The 21612-nt window shown below is 34.4% G+C and overlaps 1 protein-coding gene across 1 annotated transcript; it reads right to left on the bottom strand.

Moving 5' to 3' along the window:
* Positions 1-922: 922 nt before the first annotated feature.
* mgat5 (mannosyl (alpha-1,6-)-glycoprotein beta-1,6-N-acetyl-glucosaminyltransferase) lies at positions 923-21211 on the bottom strand. Its single transcript, XM_015389571.1, is given in 20 exon segments — positions 923-2750; positions 3788-3945; positions 4035-4109; positions 4202-4242; positions 4245-4284; positions 4411-4557; positions 5816-5959; positions 6065-6198; positions 6317-6450; positions 9268-9396; positions 9551-9720; positions 11968-12144; positions 12580-12645; positions 12887-12976; positions 13285-13361; positions 14686-14898; positions 15802-15867; positions 16540-16630; positions 18843-18945; positions 21080-21211. Coding segments are annotated over 19 exon segments (2247 nt in total). The 5' UTR covers positions 18936-18945; positions 21080-21211; the 3' UTR covers positions 923-2548.
* Between the last annotated feature and the right edge of the window lie 401 nt (positions 21212-21612).

Raw genomic sequence — 21612 nt, 5'->3', positions numbered from 1 at the left:
AGCAACACAGATTATTACAATCCAGTACATTACAATTTCATAATAATTTTAAAAGACTATTTAGAAACCATGGATCTCAACAAGAGTTTATGTGATAAGAGTTTAAAGGGGCCTATTGAAATCAGTTCCTCTAATTTCCAGTCTTTTTTGTAAATTGTTTCATGTTGTCGGGGAAGAATACTAACATACTATCTTGCCATTTTCTGTGCAGACATTTGTTGAAGATAGCAACAGTCCTTACCAATGTCTGGACAAAGCCCCCACCATCACTCTTATACAGTGATGAGAAATCTGTTAAATGCTTCAGAGGAGACCCAGTTTACATCAAGTTTAGCGTTGCCCATGTGGACAAGACAAATACTCCCTGGTTGCTACTTTCACAGCCAGTAGTAATGCTACATTTATCAAATTGAATAGAATAATAAAGTAGGACTACCACCACATTTTTTAACTTGGCCTCAAATTTGTAGCTATATGATTCAAATTTTGACCTCAACCACATGCTCCAGATGTAGAATGCTGCCAAAAATTAACAAAAAATATTTTAAAATATTTTCAATAATGGCTTCCCTTAAGTTCTGGCCTTAAGCTTATTAGAACATTTGTTAACTTTGATCATTTTTTTTTTTTGCTGCATTCATTTATCCCAAACATTCAACCTGAAATACCCCAGAAATGTGAGGCAAATCCATGCAGCATGATGCAACCCAACTTCTACATTCAAGATGGATACTTGCATCAACAGTAGTTAAACTTTCCTATTTTGACTGATTTTAGCAATTCTTATTGTAGCAATTCTCAGCATTAATCAAGTCATTGAGGTACTGTTTGTGTTAATAACACGGTGGGTTCCAAAGGTTTGCATAAGCCTAGAATTACATATAACACTTTCTTTTTCATTGAGTCTTGCACTAAATGCAAGTCATCATTTATCAAGCTGTGAGTGGGATAAGAAAGAGGAAATATATAACACTAAGTGTGAAAAAGCTATAAAAAAATAAAATAAAAAAATTGGATGCAGAGAGAGATAAGACACAAGTAGAACTTAGAATACACTATAAGTGTTGATGTTCATGCAAATAGCAAGCTGCCAAATTGAAGGCATGAGTAAAAACTGCCAGCAGATGGTGACAGCGTACAGCATGTCTGCTGATCACACACAATGGACAGATTGTCAATTTGGATACTGCAAATTGTAGCTTCTATCTAGTGCCTCTTCTTTCACCCATCATAGGGTCAACAGTGAGAGCACCATTGTGGGTAGGAAAATATATTTTTCTTCTTTTATCTGTTACCCATCAAAAACTTTTGCAAAAATTGGTCCAAATTATAAAAATGTATGAAAACAATACTAGTGTGTACCTTGTTTACTGAACTAAATACAACAGATCTATGAACTTTTAGGATTTATTAGACATCTCTATGGATCTACAAGTTAATTTTTTTTTTTTTACTCTGGATGTTTGAAAATTAATGAAAAGTTGTATAATACAAAATACACAAATTGTACTTGAAAATCTGCATATTTTGAATTATCTTAAATTAATCAACCTATCTTTAATAAATTAACATTGGGAGAAAGACACAATTAAAAGTTTCACCCTCAAAACAAAAATAAAATAATAATCTTACCATGCATTTAAGATGAGATTGATTTATTATGCTATTTTTTGGCACAAATCATTTCCTTATGTTAAAGAGGCAGTAAAAGGATTATTCGCTCCACAATATTGGCAAACTACCCAAATAAGCTTTCTTGTCACCTAAAGTAAGGCTATATTTCACACCTTTTCATCATCATCCACATCAAGCCTGAGTTACTCTGTCCTGACAACATGCATTAAGTGAGCGATGGGTTTAAGGGTTTTGTATTATTTCCTTAATGTCAGAGATTGTTGCCTGCTTTTTCTTTTTATTAGAACAGAGTCCTTAAATGTCAGCAAATAAAGTTAATTCAAAAAGGTACTAAAGTCCAAGACCAATATTTTGTACACTTTGTTCATTTAGTGTAAACCCAGCAGTTGATGCTAATGAGCAGACTTGTGTTTGTACCAAAAGCTAAATCCTGAGTATTGCAAGTGCTATATATGCAGTCATTAAACCGTCACATTACCAAGAGAATTGAAGATCATTTTAAATAAATACTTGAAACAAAAAAGGCAAAGGTAGTTTGAAATACATACAATACATCTATTGTGAATGAGTTGCAATACAAAAAAAAAAAAAAGAAATGCAAACATCTTTAGCTGCAGTGCCAACATTAAAATAATGCATAACAACCAAGATGGATGTTTTTAAATTAAAACACAGAAGACAGGCTGTATGTGACCCATAAGATAACACAAGTTTATCTTATTATAGTTATTTTTTAATGTGTGTGTCCCACTGTCAGGGATAACGGACTTTGTTTAACTCCTGAAGTAATCAGTTGGTGAACTCTTTATTTTAAAGCTTCAACTTACAAAAGACCAATATTGTTAACTTGGAAACTCCAGGTGGAAATGCCAAACTGACATCATTCAAAGGTGATTTGTTCGTTGTTTAGCAGCTATATACATGCCTTACACAAGGCTACTTGGTCCTTGATGTAGTCTCTGCAGGGGCAGATGCGATTAAGGGACTGGTCAGATCTGACACAGCTGTAGAGCAGAGGATCCAACTGGAACAGGCAATGATTACTGGTCCTGTTGTAGGCTGGGTACACAATGTGGCCATCAGAAAACTCTGATGTTTGACAAGCTATATCTTGGCTGCAAATGAAAACAGAAAAGTTTATTAAATAAATTATCATTCTTATTTTTCTTTACTTACTATTTCTTTAAAAAAAGAAATCAAATGACAGTGAAATTGTAACAGGACTAAGGTTATACTATTACTCACATATGCTAAGTTTCTGAAGCCCTTATTAAAATTTAAAAAATATATCAAAATAAATAGCTTTCGATCTGTAAATTCAAAATCAAGAATTATTCTAATATGCTTTCTCATAATCTGAACAGTTAAATATTAATATTCATCTTATGTATGAAACAGGTTAGTGCTGCTAAAATTCGGTTTGCTTTAAAAACATCAGGTTTGGAGAGCAAAACAGAGGTTTATTTAAACAGCTCGGATAAAGAGAATTAAACCAACAAAAACTGCTAAAAGGAACTGATGAAAATATCTTTGGCCTTTATTTAAAAGCAGCAGATAACAGTTCTTTTCAGACCTGATTTCAAGCAGCGACGCTTTCTGAATGTGTCAAGTTTCAACAAGTTTTTAGTAGTTGAAACTTGACAGGAGTAAGAGTATATGAAGTACATGAAGATAAACGCTGCCTCTACGCTCCGGAACAACGCTCTCTGATTACCTCAAGGGTCTTCAGAGTTCATACCTGACCAGCAATTCTGAGATATTTATTGTGTACACTAAATCCAAATGAAAAAAAAAAAATACAATTAAAAATAAAAACACTAAAGCCCCTTAGGTTACCGGTATGTTCCTGCATTTTTTCTTGTTTGGCGGTAAGTATGTCAGCCCCCCACAGCTACAGCTAACATTTACATGCAAAGAAAGATGGAGAAATATAGAACACTTCTTTTCTAAAAACAAAAAAAAGATTCCCTGTTACATCTAAAATTACATCTAAAACTCCTTAGTTAAGTGTTGAATTGGAACAAAAGTTGTAATCGCATCCATGTAAAATACTTTTAATCACTTAAACATATTTAAGAATGATTTAATCAAATCTATGTTGATGTTCATCTCACTAGGAGTGTGTGTTGTAAACGTCTGTTCACATACTCACTTGGCGAGAGTTTTAGCATTGTTTAGGTATGGAAAAAATGTAGGTTCGCAGATCAGCCCTGCCCTTCGACATGCCTGTTTACACGATGTACCTGCCTCTGCTACCACTACTTGGAGTGCACTCAGGGGAGGCCAGGGTATAGAAGGTGAGCAAAAGTCCTACAAGCAAATGGGGAGGAAAAATAAGATTTTTTAAATAAATATATCACATGATGCTCTGATTTACCACTATCCTAATCTTTTCAAACCTGCTTTTCAATTAAGACATTAACCCTCTGGAGCATTCCTTCACAGGTAAACTCATAGGGAAGGTAGGGCTTTACCTAGAACATACAAGTGTATTAAAGAGAATTATTTCAGTATGTTTTTCCAATCCAGTTTTTCAGGTTTGCATGGTAGACTTTAAGATACTCACAGTGCTGTTGAGAATCCCAGTGATAGCTCTCTCCACATCTAGGGCTCACCTATGTCTTCAGCATACGGGTGCTGAGAGGTCACCTTCAGAAATAAATCAACCAGAAAATATTCTAATTAATATTTGAATAAATTATTATTATTTTCTTACATTTTTTAAGGTGGTATATTAAAAAAAGTTCTTTAAATAACAGAAAAAAAGAAAATTACCTCTCTGATGGTGGGCTTTCCTTTGAAGAACTCAGTGTTTAGTCTGCTGTGTGGTGGTTTTAATCTGGGGTTCAGAAAAGCGCAGCCATTGGCTAAGGCTTCCAGAGGGGCGGGTCCTTCATATGGGAATGACAACCCAACAAAAACCTACAATACATTGTTAAAACAAACAAGCTTTATGAATTTTGTAAAGATTAGTTTGAAAACATGACATAATTCTTGGTTATGACCACATGGTGTCAGCAAACACCAGCAAAATGAGTATCAGGAGAATGCAAAACATTGCTTCCATTTATTTTTTTCATCTGCAGTAGAAATTTTCTCCAGCTGACGAAACAAAGGAAGATACAGATGCTTTTGCTAGTCATTTTGGTACCATATAATATGGCTGTCCAATAATAAATGTTAAAAAGGCAGGTTGAACCCTAGCCAGGTCATCAGTCCTTTATGAGTCCAAGCCCACACAAGACAAAAATAAAATCATGCAAAATGAAAGCCTAATGATAATTTTGGTCTCTGATCAATCAAACACGAATGCATTTAAACTGTCAGTCGAAACCATAGAAGATGCAAACTCCACAGAGAAAGACCCCAGTTTAGCTAGAACATATGTCTTTATTTAACTGTTGAGACCAATAAGGAGTTTGGACCAATTATATAATCTGTTCTCCAAGCAACATGTTCACTGCAACTAAAAGAAATAGTTTTGATAACCAATGGGAAAAATATAATTTATCTTTAAGCTTTCTTGGATATATTTCCTATATATATATATATATATATATATACGGTCAAAATATTTTAAATATGTTTGGACAGTTGCTCGCAATTTTTAAGCTTTGTTAAAGATGCTTGTCTTTTTCAAACGGTTTAGCTCCAGTTGATGAACATTGTGAGTATACATTTTTCTGCTGTTTATGTTTTTCTTTGACTTTCAAACAGCTGTCTATTCCACCAGCTTACATTAAAAGGGTTTAACAGCAGGGACAGCTTTATGGACTTTTCCCCTTCTAGTTGAGATTGGTAAAGGCCATATAAGCCTACAGTATTTGTATAGGTACATATCTCATAAAAGGGATTTTTATTTTATTTGATTTTATTTTAAGGCATCTCTATAGAAAACAATCCCAATCGTGCTTTAAGACATGCAGAGCAACAATGAGCCTCGTCAAGGTAACTAAAAAGTTAAACTAAGCTTCAACAATGGTAATGACAAATAAAAAAAGTTAAAACTTTCTCTGCTAAAACAATAATAATAATAAAAAAAGTATTAAAAACGTGAACTAAATCAGTCCACCTCTATGGCTCAGGGTCTGATGGTGGAACTAGCAAAGACTAAAAACATTTGCCTATCATTGCTTCAAGAGATGCAAAAACCTTGTATTACCTTCCATCAAACACTTACTTTGCTTTGTCTCAACAGAGTCTGCACATCAGTTCCTTTGATAATCCCATGGTTTATCACATAATTTGGAATCAGAGTACTGTTGTCAACTGTCGCATGGATTTCAAGGTACTTGTGAATAACATCCAGATAAGACTCTTTACCCTAAAACAACGGAAGGAACAATAGAAGCCTGATATACACAAAGCATAGTATACAAGGACTTATCTTATTAGACACTCTCATAATTCAAGCAGTTTCAGGTAATACCTGCCAAAATGTGGCACTCTTCCCATAAACAAGAGCCTGGTTTTTCTTCTGGGTGGAGCTCAGTTTCTTGTCGTCCTCCTGGTTTAACTGATGTTGCACCACAAAGCCGAGGAATGTGTTGTCTGGCGTATGAGCTGTTTGGACAAAGCAAGGACACAGACATCATTGTGGGAAATATACTACAAATAATGACGAGAGGCGATAAACCAAAATATCAGATTCAAGTTGTAAGGGTGAGAATCAGACGCATACGGAACATGGTGTAGAACTGCATGGGGAACATATCGAGGCTCCCAAACGGACTTTTAAGGTCGTATCTTTTAGCCCAGTCTGCATGATTGAAGTCTGGTTCAGTGCCAAAAGAGTCCAGCACACGGATTATACACCTGTCAGACACACAGACAGAAATGTTCGTCACAAAAAAAAATCCTATTTCATCTTTTATCAACCTATTTAAAGCATCTTAATGGATACACCTCATTATAGCTCCAAAATTAAACCAAAAACTGAAGAAAAAAAATTAAGCTTTCAACACCAAACTGTGAAGTGTGTGCTCTCCATCCATCTCTACTTACCTTTAGACAGAGCGGCTGAATTTGGTACAAACACCAAATTAGACCAGATGTTTTTTTTCTGTTTTTGTTTTTATTCAGAACATCCCATTCATCCTATAATATGCAAAAATAAATTTCTTAAACTATTACCTACCAAAAGGTTTCAACCCTACTAAAAATAAATGTGAACTGTTGATATATTTTTTGCATGCGTTTCTCTATGTCAGACATTAATGAATCTTTTAATTAAAACATTAAACATATATTTTTACCTGTGCAAGGTTATGTTTTTAGTTGAGTTTTTGTCCATCTGAGTACAGGATAACTTGAAAAGGTATGAATGGATTTTAATGAAATATCTACCAAAGCTGCACCTCAGTCTGCGGTACAAACCATAACATTTTGGTGATAATGTACATTATGATCCAGGTGCAGGATTTATTTAAAATGTTCTTTAACATTATTTGGCAGAACAAGCAGTTCCCCCCTTAACCACAGGGTGGCAGCAGTGACTATTGACAGCATCAGCATCTGACTCGAAAAAGTCCAGGTATAAAAAGATAGGCGTATCAATAGGTGTAGGTCACAATATGGGGTAAAAATCTGCTACTTGGTTTTAGTAGTATTGTTAGAATTTTGGTGATTTTCTTTTTTTTTAATTTCAAGAGCCAGTATATTCATCCATTGCAATTAATATAATCATTCTTATTAATTTTATACATAAATTTGTCTTTGAAGCGAAAAAAAAAAGGATATAGAAGTTTAAGGTCCTATTGATTAACTCCCTGTTCCAATACTGAAGCACGTTCAGATCCTTCAACTGCAGAATATTGGGATTCAAGCAGTATTTATTCCAGTGGTACAGTTTGTTTGAATATGATTTATTCAAAGGCCAAATTACAGCTGACTTCCTACAACCTTTAAGTTTCTAACCATGTTAAAAATAACTTAATTTGCAGAAGTGGAACTCATTAGGCTCGTATGTACATCTGTCATTATCATAAACCTTTTGTTATGTATTCACTTTGTATATACTCATAATAGAAGAGAAAAACTTATAGAAGTGCAAAAAGGTTACGTCACAGGATTAGTGGAGCTGAGCATTCCTTAGGCAGGCACTAGTTTTTAGGGAAACATTTTCCCAATCTATTCATTGAGCAGATTAAGGATGAGCACAACTTTAAATCCTTCTTCCACCCACACACTCCTTTTTTGATGAAAGGTTAGCCGTGTGCACAGAAAGGAAAGGGAACATCTGTTAAACCTGTAAAATGTTGAAACTCACCAAGGACATTCATACTGTGTGTGTGATGCAGAAGCTAACCTATTCTTTTTGTAAAATTGCCTTTACATCTCATTTTTTTTCAGATTTTCTCCAGATTCTTCTCTCCTTGCCTTTTTGTTTTACTTTATTCTAAAACCAGCATTTTTTCCTCTTCTTTTCAGTTCTTTTATCTCCACTGGGTGTTCCCATTGTTCCTTTTTTTTGCTAGATGTCTCATCATCTTGACACCCCCTTTTATACCCGAGATCCTTAGCTGACTTGAAATGTTATGGTATCAGACATCAGCTCCCTGTTATTCTCCTCTCAAAGGTGAAAATTTACACATCTCTCTGTTTGCAGACATTTTCAACAGTTTTGGCATCTAACCCTTTCAAATGAAAATTACCTGCAAATAAACACCCATATAGGAATGGACCCAATATTTATTTTGAGCTCATTTTGAATATCTCCATCTTTTTTTTTCATTGACATATTTCAGTGAAATATGACTCAGTTAATTTGATCTTGAATTAATCTAAACTTTAATTGTTCAAAGAAAAAAAATATTCAAAACGTGGCCAAACTGTTTTCTCTGTGGTTTGCTTTGTATGTATTAACTAAGGCCTATTACATTGCATTTGCATAGAATAACTAACATGTGAGTTTACATGCTGCATATTTAGATTTATGGCCTCTGAAGTCGCAGAAACATCTAATGATTTAGTAGTGTCCAAGACAATTGTTCTTATGATTGATTTTCAAAACGTAAATTTAAACCTTGTAATCACCTTTACTTTCGCACAAGTTGAAACAAATTCACAGCAGGACTCTGAGTCATGTTGTACTGAAAATGTGAAATGTACATCTACATGGAAAGAGTTGTGATTTCTGTAAAAGAATTGCATCATAATTGACTGGAGATTTTTACCTTTACAAAAACATACAGTTTCAGTAGTTTGGTTAAAATGACCAAAATTGATTACGTTGCCCATATAGGAAATGAGGTGAAGTCATTAAACACTGTTCAACTCCTACTGACCACTGAAAGAGCTTTAGACTAGGGCTAGGGTTATTGTTTAGTGTTATATCAATTATACTCAAACACAACAAAATACAAATTTAAAGTAGCAACTTAGGTTAATCTTACTGCAAACTTACTTTCTGAACTGGTTAAAATTAAGTTACTGATTAATTAAATAAATCATGACATGACTGACTCATCCTGCTGATGATTATTTGATCAATGATTACTTGATAAATTATTTTGACCAGCAGCACCAAGCTGCTGTTGTACCTTCCCCCTTAAATCCATTGGAAAGGTGTTTGTGCATAAAAGGAAATGCCAGAATAATTTAATCAATGCGGATAATTATTGTTGTACTCACTTGTATTTTATCCATGATGCTTTAAGTACAGACTGAATTTGTCTAAGACCAATTATATCCGTGTAGATCAGGTCTGCATCAATTTTTGGGTGTTGAGGGGGGCAGCCGCCTATCTGAATCCCAAAAAACCTAAAGAGAGCAAATATAGATGTAAAGCTGCACAGGTTTACGTATGATTGAAATGAAATTTGATCATTTTAAACAGACTGCAACATTACGATGGCCACATGTCTGCTTTTGGTTACAGATTTTCTTCTACAGAGGTCCGCAGATGAAAACTCACATCTTGAGGCTTGGTATGGAGGCCGACAGGTGAAGATGGTGACCCAAAACATGAAGTGCAGATATCAGGTCACTCCACTGAACCAGCTCCCCGAGTGGGCCTCCACTGAAAGCATTGTCTGCTATTTTCAGACCTGCTTCTTTCGTAAGCACACCAGGATGCACAAGTATCTGAAGAAATGGGTGGGTGGGGGTTAATGGATAGGAGAAAACTTTGAATTTCTGTCAATATCTCCCTAGATTCTGTTTTGTCTTTTCTGTCAAAATGAAAAAGCTTCCTGATCAAAGTGATGACTCATTGCAGACAGTGAGAACAGCTGTCCTTCCACATTAATTCTACAGCCCGACTTTTCTTGGAAGAAGGTTTTACTTTTGTACATATGAGTTTATTTTCTTAACTTGGGTGTAAGTGGGATAAAAAGGTTTTTTAAATGAAGGATGAAAGCATGTTTAAAAACAGCCTCATAGTACAGAACAAATGCTAAATTAACAATAAGTCTCTTTTAAAATAGCCGTTTATAAAACTGTACAACTTACAATTGCAAAATTATAGGAAAAAAAAAAATCTGTTTGCTAAAAGAAAATTAATTTCGCTAACATCATGACAGGCAGCTGCTAAAAAGGACTATTGAAGGCTCATTGAAGGCTCTAAAGATGCACTGCGGACGGAAGAAACCCGGTCATGAGAGTTGTCGTTTTAGGAAGACACCAGTATAAAACTCAAGAGACACAATATGGCATTAGATCTGCAGGAAAGTGATTTTACCACAAGTACCACATGCTTACAACCACACAGGTAAAAAAATAAATAAAATAAAAACAGAAAAGAACCACACAGCAGAAAATAAACCATAGAGGCATTAAAAAAATCCATCATTTCACAGGGAAAGAGTTTTTGTTTAACATAATAAAGTCTAACGTAAAGGAAAAGTTGCTGGCAGATGTTTCTGCATTCATGGCTCCAAGACTCTTGAGATAATTGAAAAAAATAAGAAATATGTTTTTGTACTCATATTACATTTCTTTTAATGAGTATTTCCTTTAGTATAGATAAGCAGGTGAATTATTTTTTGTCCTTTTAAATAATTTATTGCCAGAGATTCAAATTGTTTCATTTTCTATAACTGTGCAAAGTGAGAATGTATTTATTTTGTATTTAAACATGATCAGTGATTTATTACCTTATTTGGAATTTGATAATTTTATGTAAATTTTAAATTGTATTAATGATCATTTCACAGACAGTTTACATTAAATGACATGTGGTTTAAAAGAGAGCTATTAGTTGCCTTTTAATAGAAAGGTTGGTATATCCCATTAAGCTTTACAGGAGGACTTACAGCTTCAGGCTTCGGTTACCTTTTCCTTGCTCATATAGTTAAAGGTGAAATTCACAGAACAGATAAAAGGAAAAGTTGTTTTTTTTTTAGGCAAAGCAGTTCCAGAAAACTATTAGTGTTGAAGACAAAGACTTTAAAGGAATGCTTTAAGTTTTGATGCTTAATACATTTGTTAATGGCACATGGATTTATGTAGAGCAATAGCTCCAATGGAAAATTTACATCCATCTATGAGTAATTGGAATAGCTTCCATATTAATATCATTATTTAAGTAGTTTAATTGACCAATTCCCAATCTAGACCTAAGATAACAGCTATCAAGCACAGTTGCTGAAACCAGATACTGTGGGGCCGTTTTTTTCTTTTTCTTTTTGTTCAACCAGGGGTGGTGATGTATTGCATTTTATTCTTAAAGTACTGTAAGTTTTTTTTTTTTTTTTATCTACATCACCTTCAACACATAGATGGTAAAAACTTGGACCTACAGTGAGTGAGTCAGTGAGTGTGCCGAGAAGACAATGACAAAGTGATTATTAAATTAATAATTAAAGTCGTCTAACAATGTTCATGCATCAGGCCCCCTAAAAATATTTTGATTTTGATGATCTGAAACAGATTAATTAAAATTTACTTGGATGATTTCAATCCATAAGAATGATCAAATATTTAGACAGATTTAAGTCAAAAGCTTCATAATGGTGTCCAAAAGTGTGTGGTTGAGATGCAGTTAGCTAAAAAACAAAACCAAATATGATTTTGGGTGTTCATATTTTCATTTTCATGTCTGTTAAATTAAATTTATTAAAATCACACATTCAAACTAACGCATCTCCTCTGAATCTTTTGATTAATTTAAAGTCAGTTTAAATATTATTTTAATGACAACTAGAATAAAGATGAACATAAATACTGTTATGATTGAACATACATCTCTCAATGCAACTGTAAAGAGTAAGAATTAAATATAAAATTAAAATATGAATAGGTAGCAAAAAAACAATTTTCAATGCAAAATCAGACTTCCAACAATAAATTTAATTGCAGACAGAATTACGAATGTATACTTTTTATTTGTACCTGTTTAGCTCTCCGCTCTGTGAGGTTGTTTTTGGCTGAAAGAGATTGTCCCGCCTCCAACCAGATTTGTTCCATACTCTGAATTCTCTGCTTAATCCAAAGGAATTCGGTGTTGTTGTGCAAAGACTGGTGTAGACCTTCAAAATGTTTGCGCACCACTGCATGCTTTAATTCTGGCTGAGCAGAATGAAAAGAACAGTTAAACAGGTCATTAATTCAGTCACTTTCATTTCCATTTATATTTACATTTATTCACCACCAATACATTAACAAGTATAAATTACCCCAAATATCAATATTACCATTGAGTAAACCAGACCTCAAAAACAATCAATTTAAAATCTGAGAATCAGTTGTTTGTTTTGATAAGGATAGCTTCAATTTTTTTTTTTTCTGAATAGTTTGAGGTAAAAGTTATTTTTGCCTCCTAAATAAGGGGGGAAAAAATAGGGAAAAGAAAATACCTTCCAGCTCAGACTCACATTTCACTGAAATATGTTTTTTTTTGTTATTATTTTTTAGAGCACCTTTCTAACCAGTGAAATCTGTACAATCATTGATCAAATCCATGGACCAAAAATGCTTCCTGTAGTCATTGGCTTTTGTATTTACCTGTTTGGTTACTGAACTGACTGAAGGGACGACTCTGTGTGAAAGAACAGGACACCAGGACTCTATCTTAACATGACACACACACACACACAAACAAAAAAAAAACATTTACACAAGAAGACATTATTATTCTGAATTTTCATGCTAGGAGAAATAAATATACGTAATACCATTAAAATGTTACTCTTAGAATAGTGTTACATGAATCTTTAAATGTTTGTGCAATAAGATATTCATTTCTCTGGCCAAACAAGGCATCATTTCCTACACTATTGTTTCTAAGCATTTATTAAACACTGCTGGGTACCTCGCTCAGGTAGATGAGGAAAGAGCACAGAGATCCATTTACACCATAACTGCTGTAGCAAGGGTCTGTTTGCCACATGTCCTTCATCCACTGACGCCGCAGAAATCCACGGGGCAACAGAACACAGACATCAGTACATAGTATATCATTATTTAATATCAGTACATAATATTTTATGTATTCTTTTAATTAAAAACATTTGACTTGGATATTTGCAATTGCTATCACACATTTAAAATCGAAGCTTAATATCAATGTGCACTGCACAAGGGAAAATAATTAAATGGGAATGACTTTGAAACATGAAACAAAAGCTATCAGAATACTGAAATTATTATGCAGAACATGTAAACAGAATGCAATCATAAACTGGCATAAAAAGAATCTTACTCATTTACCTTGATTTTCCCCTTACAATCTGGAAACCCATCTAAAGGTGGCAGCGGGCAATATTTATCCTCTGAGATTTCATCCTCTAAGAAAAATGTAAGGGAAAATTTTCTTAACATTTCCTGGCTTTACATGTGGTGTGTTGAATTGGATGGTAGCCAGGGCATGGAATAAACTTTGATCAAACATTTATATACATACACATTATTGAATGTTTTGCATATTTTTTTTACAGTTTAGAAAGTGAGCACATGGTATTACATGGATAATTTACATGCAGACTAATTAAAGTTTTGTTCTCTTTCGGTTTGTCCCATGTACATCAAATAGTATCTAAATCTAATCCCAACAAAATCTATGACAGGCTGTTTAAAATTCCCACCATCAAATCTGACTGAGATTTAACCGTTTCATTAAGAAGCATTGGAACATTTTTCAGTCCCTAAATGTGCAGAGATAGTATAAGCATACAGTTTATGCCATCATGACTACCCAATAAATTGCACCTGTTTTGGTTGTTGAGCAAATGGAGCTTGAACATGTAAGAGTGTCATCAAGGCTTGCAGGGCAGTTAAACTTTCAGACAGACAAGAAAAAATGAGAAAACTGAAGCTTAAGGTTCAAGAAGGCCACAATTCTTTAGCCATGTTCTTTACATGGAGGTCATCAATGCAAATGCATAATGCAGTTAAAATCTGAGTTCCTTTTATCTGACATAAATCTTCACTCTTCAAAGACATTGTTAGGGACAGATTCACTCTAGTGAGCATCAAGACAGCAGATTCTTTAAACTCAGTGATTCACATATTTCAATAATTTAATCTGTAAATCACTTCCTGCTTAAAAAAAGAAATATCTTAATATCTTATCTGCACTTAAACGTATAGTAGAGGATTTTGGCGAATTTTTGAAAAGACTCACCTTATTCAATTTAAAATAAAAATGCACATGCATAATCCTGTACCTGCTCCCGAGAAGTAATTAAACGTGTGCAAGAGCGTGCACAAGCCCATTTTTCCTTGTGCACGTTCTGTTTAAAAGTTGATGCTTGCATCACTCATACATTCCACTTTCCATAAGAAGATTTGCAATTTTTCCACTATGTCAGACTCACCGGTAAATGAAAATGGGGACGAGCGCATAAGACAGCCTTACATAAACATATCACCAGAATGATTGACAATTAGGAGGACCATTTATTTTGATGATCCACCTGGAAAAATAACATCCTCCACTATACCTTTAAGTATAAATTCATATTACCTACTTTATTATTTTTGTTACCTGAAATCTGAAATTTAAATTAACAGCATGAAAGTTTGAATCCATGATGTCTAGAGAAAGGTTCTCCTCTTTTGAACCAGTAAAAATGTTTTCTCTGTGCATTTCATTTTTAAGTTAAACCTCACCGGCTTTGACTTGTTCTTTCTTCTCTTCCTTCATCAGCTGCAGCTTCAGGAGTTCCTCTAGTCGAGTCACTTCTTGCTGCAAATGAACTTTATCAGCATGCAGCTCCTTTATCATCTCATCCTTCATTTGACCTTTTGCCTTCTCTGCCTCCATTTTCTCCTGAACAGCTTTTATTTCCTCTTTGTAGCCTTTAAAACGCACCGACGAGGAGACTGGAAGAGAGAGGGTCATCCTTCTGCTTTAAAGTGGTGAAAAAGTGGCTGACATTTCTGAATAGCTCTTCATGCCCAAGTCCCAGTTCTCAGGCAGGAAATATTTCCAAGGCTAGGTGAAGACAAATCATCTTAATGATTCAGTCAAATCTATGAGATGCATCATCCTTTAGCTCATCATTTACCATCACCTTGTCAGAATGCTTGATATCAGAAACCGAGGGATAAATTGAGCTCCAAGAAATATAAGATTGTGTTTTTTGTAAAAAAAAAAAAAAATCATATTATTGCCTAAATATCCCATTTAAGAATAGTTCTTAAAATGTGTCTTTTATTGCAATGGCTCTTACGCCATTTTGATCCTCTTTTGCTTGAACTAGGCTCTTAATCTAGACACCCAAGTGTCAAGCTAGGTTCTTAAAAAGACTTAAAGGCAAATATGCACAAAATTAGGTAAAATAATAATAAAAGAAACATAGAATATCTAAATATCTTTAAAGCAGACATTTATTTGAAATTTTTTTGTTTCTTAGTAAAAAAGAATAATGAATGATTCAAGCTTTTTGAAAAGTTATCAGACCAATGTCCCCTTGATGATTTGCTCTTCTTTAAAAAACATTGCATCCAATGAAACCCAGTTTATTTATATGTTAGCCGCAAGACATTAAAATGTATTGCATGGGTGTTCTGCCATTGGAAAACAAAATCATATAGAGCTGACTTGTTTTTGCAAGCCCATTAGAGAGAAATCCATCATCATTACCTCAAAAAGACAGATGGTTGATGTCTCACTGGCTGCTTTTTGCATGCAGAGTCTATGATAACATTTGCATCAAATTTCCAACAACAATGTTGGCATAAAACTTGCAGTAAAGACATTTTATCCTGAAATAGATCTCTTACCTTTATCATCTGACTCAACAATGTCAAGTAGATCATCCACAAATGCCACAAAAATCTTCATCACATCTAAAATAGAAGGAAGACTTTCAGATTCAACAGATAAAATTTAACTTTAAAGCAAAATAAATACATATATGCATCATACATCTGAATGAACACATTTTGGACACCTGTGCATCACATAAGAGGGAATTTGTGTTCAAAAGCAAAATTTGAAGGGAGGCAATAGAAAAACAAAGCACAATTTGAATCAATGTGCACAGCCTTTTTCAGAAATGAACCAAACTAAGGTTATAACAGTACACAGCCAGGTTTGTCGTCAGAAAAAAACTCTACTGTTTTATTCCCTTGTTCTTTCTTACAAAGAGCTGTCGATTCTCTTGCGTCTAAGTGCCAGTCTAAAGGGGAGTAAGATGCCCTCAATGCAAATTGATCCACTTCCTAATAAGCACTTAAATATGCTTAATCAGTCTCCATTCATATGACCTCCTCTGTTGAATTGGGATAACTTCAAAGTAATGCAAGTAAGAGCTGAGTGCCTGAAAAACGCTCTATATTAATATGCTCCACTCCTGTTCTGTGTTCTCTAGTTGCCAGGAGGGAAAGTATTTTAGTTGTTTCGATTATTTTCTTCCTCAAGGAAGAGAATATGGTGTTGACACCACTGATTAACACCCTTTTTTTCTGTTCGTTTTTTCCAGCCTGACCCTTCTTATTATCTCACTGCTCCTTTCTCACCGTGGGCCTTGCTTGTTTCCAGCCACACTTTCCTGTTCTGCCTCAGTCTGCTGTCAGGAGTTGCACTGCTGCTCCTCTGGTCAACTTTTGTCTGAAAACCAAAAAAAAAAACATATTTCGGTAAATGTAAACTGAAAGCAAAAAAATAACCCACTTATTTTTATATATCCACTCTAAAAATTCATTATTGTACAGAACTATTTCTATACCCATATAAATGCTTTGATATCTTTGCTTATGTTTTGCAAACAACTTAGTTGTGCACTTCAATTTCAAATTTCTTTCACGGGTTTCCATTGGATTTAGAGCTGGGCTGTGAGTGGGGCATTGCAACACATGTATATGGTTTTTAGCTATGGGTGAATTTTTAGAATCATCTATTTACTGGAGGGCAGAGCACCAAGTCAGTTGGCTTTTGCAGCTTCCCTGAAAGTTTCTGCCAGGATGCAACTAAATCTTGCACCGCCCATCAGCTGCCCTGTTCCTGCTGTAGAGAAGCATCCCTACGGTGAAGCCTGGTGGTACCACTGAAACTTTCCTTGTTCTGTCGTATTTAATGTTCTACATACAAATCAAAAAGTTCCGTTTCCAGAGTTACTTTAGACCTGGGGTCTGCAATGTTTCATATTCAAATTGTCATTTTCCCCCAGCTCTGCTTGAGTAAACGTTTTTTAGAGCTGCAAAATATCAAATTACTTTTTAATAAAACACAACCAATTATTTTTGTCACATATTTGCCACTTGAAATCAGTTGCCATCTTAAACCCAAGAGTTTATTCGTACAGTGTGTTTAGCTTTTGAAATAAGGAAAAACAAAACAATTCATAAGGGGTAAGCATGGATTTCCTTTAATAGAGTATTATTTGATGTAAAAAATGATAAAAGCATAATTTCAAAGCTAATTTAAAGAAAGGTGGTTCTAAAAACATATTTCTAATGCTTTAAATGTTATTCTACTGCAAAAAAGCAATTCAAATATTCTTAATAAAAGCCACTGTGAATTTTTAGGACTGGTATTTATCACAGTACTTTAGGTAGTTCTTTATATTATTTTTTTTTTTAGCAACTATAAATAACCATTGTAAGAGGGGCCCAAAGAGCTATATGTGGCTCCGGAGCCTCAGGTTGCAGACCTCTGCTCTAGACCTTCTGACTTTGATTAACCCACCATCTTTCAGGCCCGTTACTTTAGCTGAACTGGTGTTAGGTTTGCCGTTTTGCTTTAATCAGCACATAAAAATATAATTGAAATTTCTTATTGTGGTTGTATATTTCTAATATGTGTCATGTGCTCTTACTCTGCAGACTTTACACTATTTTCACCTATTCTCATAATATTGCTATACAACTACTGAATTGACTACTGAAAGCAAGCATTCATAACTTCCTATTCTGATGGATCAGAATAAAAATGTCTGAGAGTATAAAGTCAGATTGAGGTTCTGTGTATAAAATACAATAGATGCATGAACAGAAGGGCTTTCTGCAGAAGTCCATTTCAGTTAATTCTCACACTACACTCATTAAATAGAATAAATAGAAACTGGTCAATGTTTTCTGATGCCTTAATTTTTTGGTTTAATTTTTTTTCTTCTTGAAACTAATGAAAACACATTTAAGATTGAAATATTACTTCAGACCACCAACACTTTACATTTATCGAAAAGTATGTTTAAAACCAGGAAAAAAAATCTCAAGTTAAAAATGTACTTTTAATATGATAAAAGAGGCTCTGCTAAACAGCTGTAAATTTAATGCATATGACCATGCCCACCACACTTTTATTATTAGTTTTTTCATCTGAAAAAAAAAAAAAAAAAAAAAAAAAAAAAAAAAGAAAAGCATGTATTCTTGTCTTTTCAATTATGGAGAATTTTGTTGTTCTGTCACAAGAAAATATATTAAAGTTTGCTGACAGATGTGAAGAAGGTGAAAGTGTGGAATTACTTCTGACAGTGTGGTGTATGAAATGGTTGGTTTTATGAATAAAAATACCCTTTATTTAAGAAAAACGGTTTCAGTCGACTACTCACAGCTGGAATAAATATCAACCCCACATTCAAGCATTCGACAATGCATTCTTAAAGGTGAACATGGGGTTTTAATAGCTTTGCTTTAGCCCAATTATAATCTCCCTAGTCTGGTTCAAATTGCTTTGCAGAGATGCTTTGAAGAGATCCTCACAGCCTTTAAAATCAATAACTGCAATAAGTACATTTATAGCATCTACAAGTAGATTTTAGCTGTGATGAATTATAAGTCCCCACCCCCAAAAGCCAGAGAAAATGGATAAAGATACATACCAGAATAAAATATGGCAGGATGAGACACCACAGGAAACAAATGCCCAGGAGCAAAAACACTGGTCTTTTCAGGAATTGCTTTTGTTTTCTCATGATTAAGAAGCTGCAAGTGATCTGCAAGTGAGAAATGTTAGTTCATGAAAAATACCCTGTAGATTAAATGTCATGTTTTCTAAAAATACAACTTTAGTACGGTTACTGTAAAGACATAAGTATGAGTGAACTGAGAAAAACTGTCAGATCTAAAAAGACTTTATAATAAAACATTTCTGCGGGTCAAATGACGTTAACCTTTATAATTAAAAGTGAAAAAAGGAGAAAATTAAAATGCCTGAAAACACAATTTTCACATGCAACACAATCAAGAACATGCACACAGTCAAAAAACGACATTATATACACATGGAATGAACTCATCTTCTATAGTGACCCTAATGAGTTATCCATCTTAAAAAGACTGCTTTAAGGAAGGAAAAACATATTTTGGAATCATATTTTTCATTAATTCAGACACAAAAAGTATTCTATTTGTAAAACATTGGAAAATAAGAACAGCCAATCTTTGCTCTTTATGCTAAGCTGGATGGGATCAATGTCAATAGGCAAATAACATTCCTATGGTCTTTTATTTTGCCATCTAGTAATAGATATAAAGTACTTAGAAACGGTTGTGTCAGGTTGATATGGTGTAAAACCAGAAAATTCAAAGAGAGGGTTTCTGCAGACCTCTGCTGCTTTCCTGGCATTGGGTTTGGAGTTTCTGCAACACTTTAAGTGTGGTAAGAACTCTATTGAGGTTAGTAAGAATTTAGAAGCGTGTGTGGAAAAATGTGGCGAGGGGTGCAACATGTACAGACGAGGGTACAAAACTTTTTTAGTCTCTAAAATAATCTATAATTTACCACAAGAGTGTTCCTCTGGGCCCACTACCCTGCATTTCCTAAATCTGTTGCTGCTCCTGCCAACCCATTACCTTCCCAGCATGCTATTAAGTTATTCAAAATCCTGTTAATAAACAATTAATTTAAATATCATGGTTTCATGATGATATATTGAGGAAAAAGATTTTGATCTGCAGTGCAACAGAACATCATTTGGAGACCTCTTTCTGTACTGGCTTCAATTAATAAGGTAATGTATTCCTACTGTAGGTTTAAAAAAACTCTAAGACAGAGCACAAAAATCTTAAAATTAAAACATTACCTTTCGCCATTAGTGTTACTCATTAGAAGCTCCCTTTAAAGAGCAAGACTTTACATGACTGCTTAACTTTTAAATTTTCGACTTTTAATTTTTAGATTTTTGACATCTGGGTGCATACCTGAGTATCAACTACAACATCCTATTGTTTTCAAAAACTTATGTTGATTTCAAAATCCTATTTCACTTTAAAAAGAAATCCAAGATGGATTATTCCATGGTGCTCTTGTAGTTGTTTTTAGCAGCGTTTCTCAGTCCTGGTTCCCAGGGCTCAGTGTCCTTCACCTTTTTCCCCCTCCTTTTCTCACACCTCAAACAAATGGTTAATTAAGGGGCTTCTGTATCACTTGAACATGCTGAGGGAAAAGGCAATCATTTGAATCAGCTGTGATGGTTAATGAACTTGAACCACAATTTCTCATACCTCTTATGTTAAATTGAGTTGCCAACATTTCAATGCTTCTGCTTGAAATCACTTGGATAAATGTATCCTTAAAGATTGGTTATGATATCTTTTTTTTTTTAATTTGGTTGCAGAACTTTTGTAATAAAAAAATTCTCCTGCATTGCTGCCTATTGATTCATTTTGGGGGGAAAAAATGGGAGTATGGTCAGAGGATATAATGAGGCCAAATCGCAGGATGAACCACCTGAGACCTGGCAGTCCACTCAGAAGCCACTTTAAGATCTGTCATAATCAGCTCCCCCACAGCTGTGTGCTGTCACACTGATAAACTAACGTTTGGCAGTGAGGTAGAGGAGATAATGAAGCAATATGGCTTGACAGATGATTGAATAAGACAACATTTATTTGTTGTGATCCTAAAATGGTAAGATATTCTTTGCAGTGGGGTTAGGAGCCTAAATATGACTGATTTTATTCAGGTATGGTGGAATGGATAAAAGATCATGTGAATGTCATCTAATGTAATAAAGAAAACTTAATTTAAATACTCTGGGAGACATAAAGTCCTTAACTGTCTTTAATACGCACTGCTAGATATAGTCCCACAGCCAAAAACCCTTAAAACACCTACCTTCAGAAGTTTTGTCAGCTCTTAAAACTCCATTGAAATTTGGCTGTGTGTTCAGTTTGTTTCAAAGTTTCATGATCCAGCTCCCTTTAAATCACAGAACAATGTTCAGGCAGTGTTTCTCAGGCGCAAACCTTCAGCACATGTTGCAAAAACCTGACACCGCTCTCTTGCTTCAGTTTTCTCACCTAACCAGCTTACAGTCACAAAACCAGTTTGTCTTCATAGCAGAAACTAGGTGGAAAACCTGCCATGTCAGCTTTAAGTGGCTTAAAGGCTGCTTTTAAATTTAAGGTGTTTTCTTTTTCCACACACTGCCTTACCAGATATATTCATATGTTTTTTGTGTGAAAAAGAAATGATTTGTCTGATGTTATTTTATGGCAAAGTAGAAATGCAATAAGAACCAAAGTGTTTTATGCATTTCATGCACCTGCTAAGTCTCTCCAGGAACAAAAGTTAATCCTGGATGAAGTTAATTATTAATTTTTAATGTACCTGCGTTAACTTCTTCAAGCTCAGGGTTCCAAAGGTCA

Source organism: Cyprinodon variegatus, unplaced genomic scaffold (genome assembly GCF_000732505.1).
Source record: "Cyprinodon variegatus isolate N-32 unplaced genomic scaffold, C_variegatus-1.0 Scaffold466, whole genome shotgun sequence".
Lineage (NCBI taxonomy): Eukaryota > Metazoa > Chordata > Actinopteri > Cyprinodontiformes > Cyprinodontidae > Cyprinodon > Cyprinodon variegatus.
This window is presented reverse-complemented; position numbering and strand designations above follow the sequence as displayed.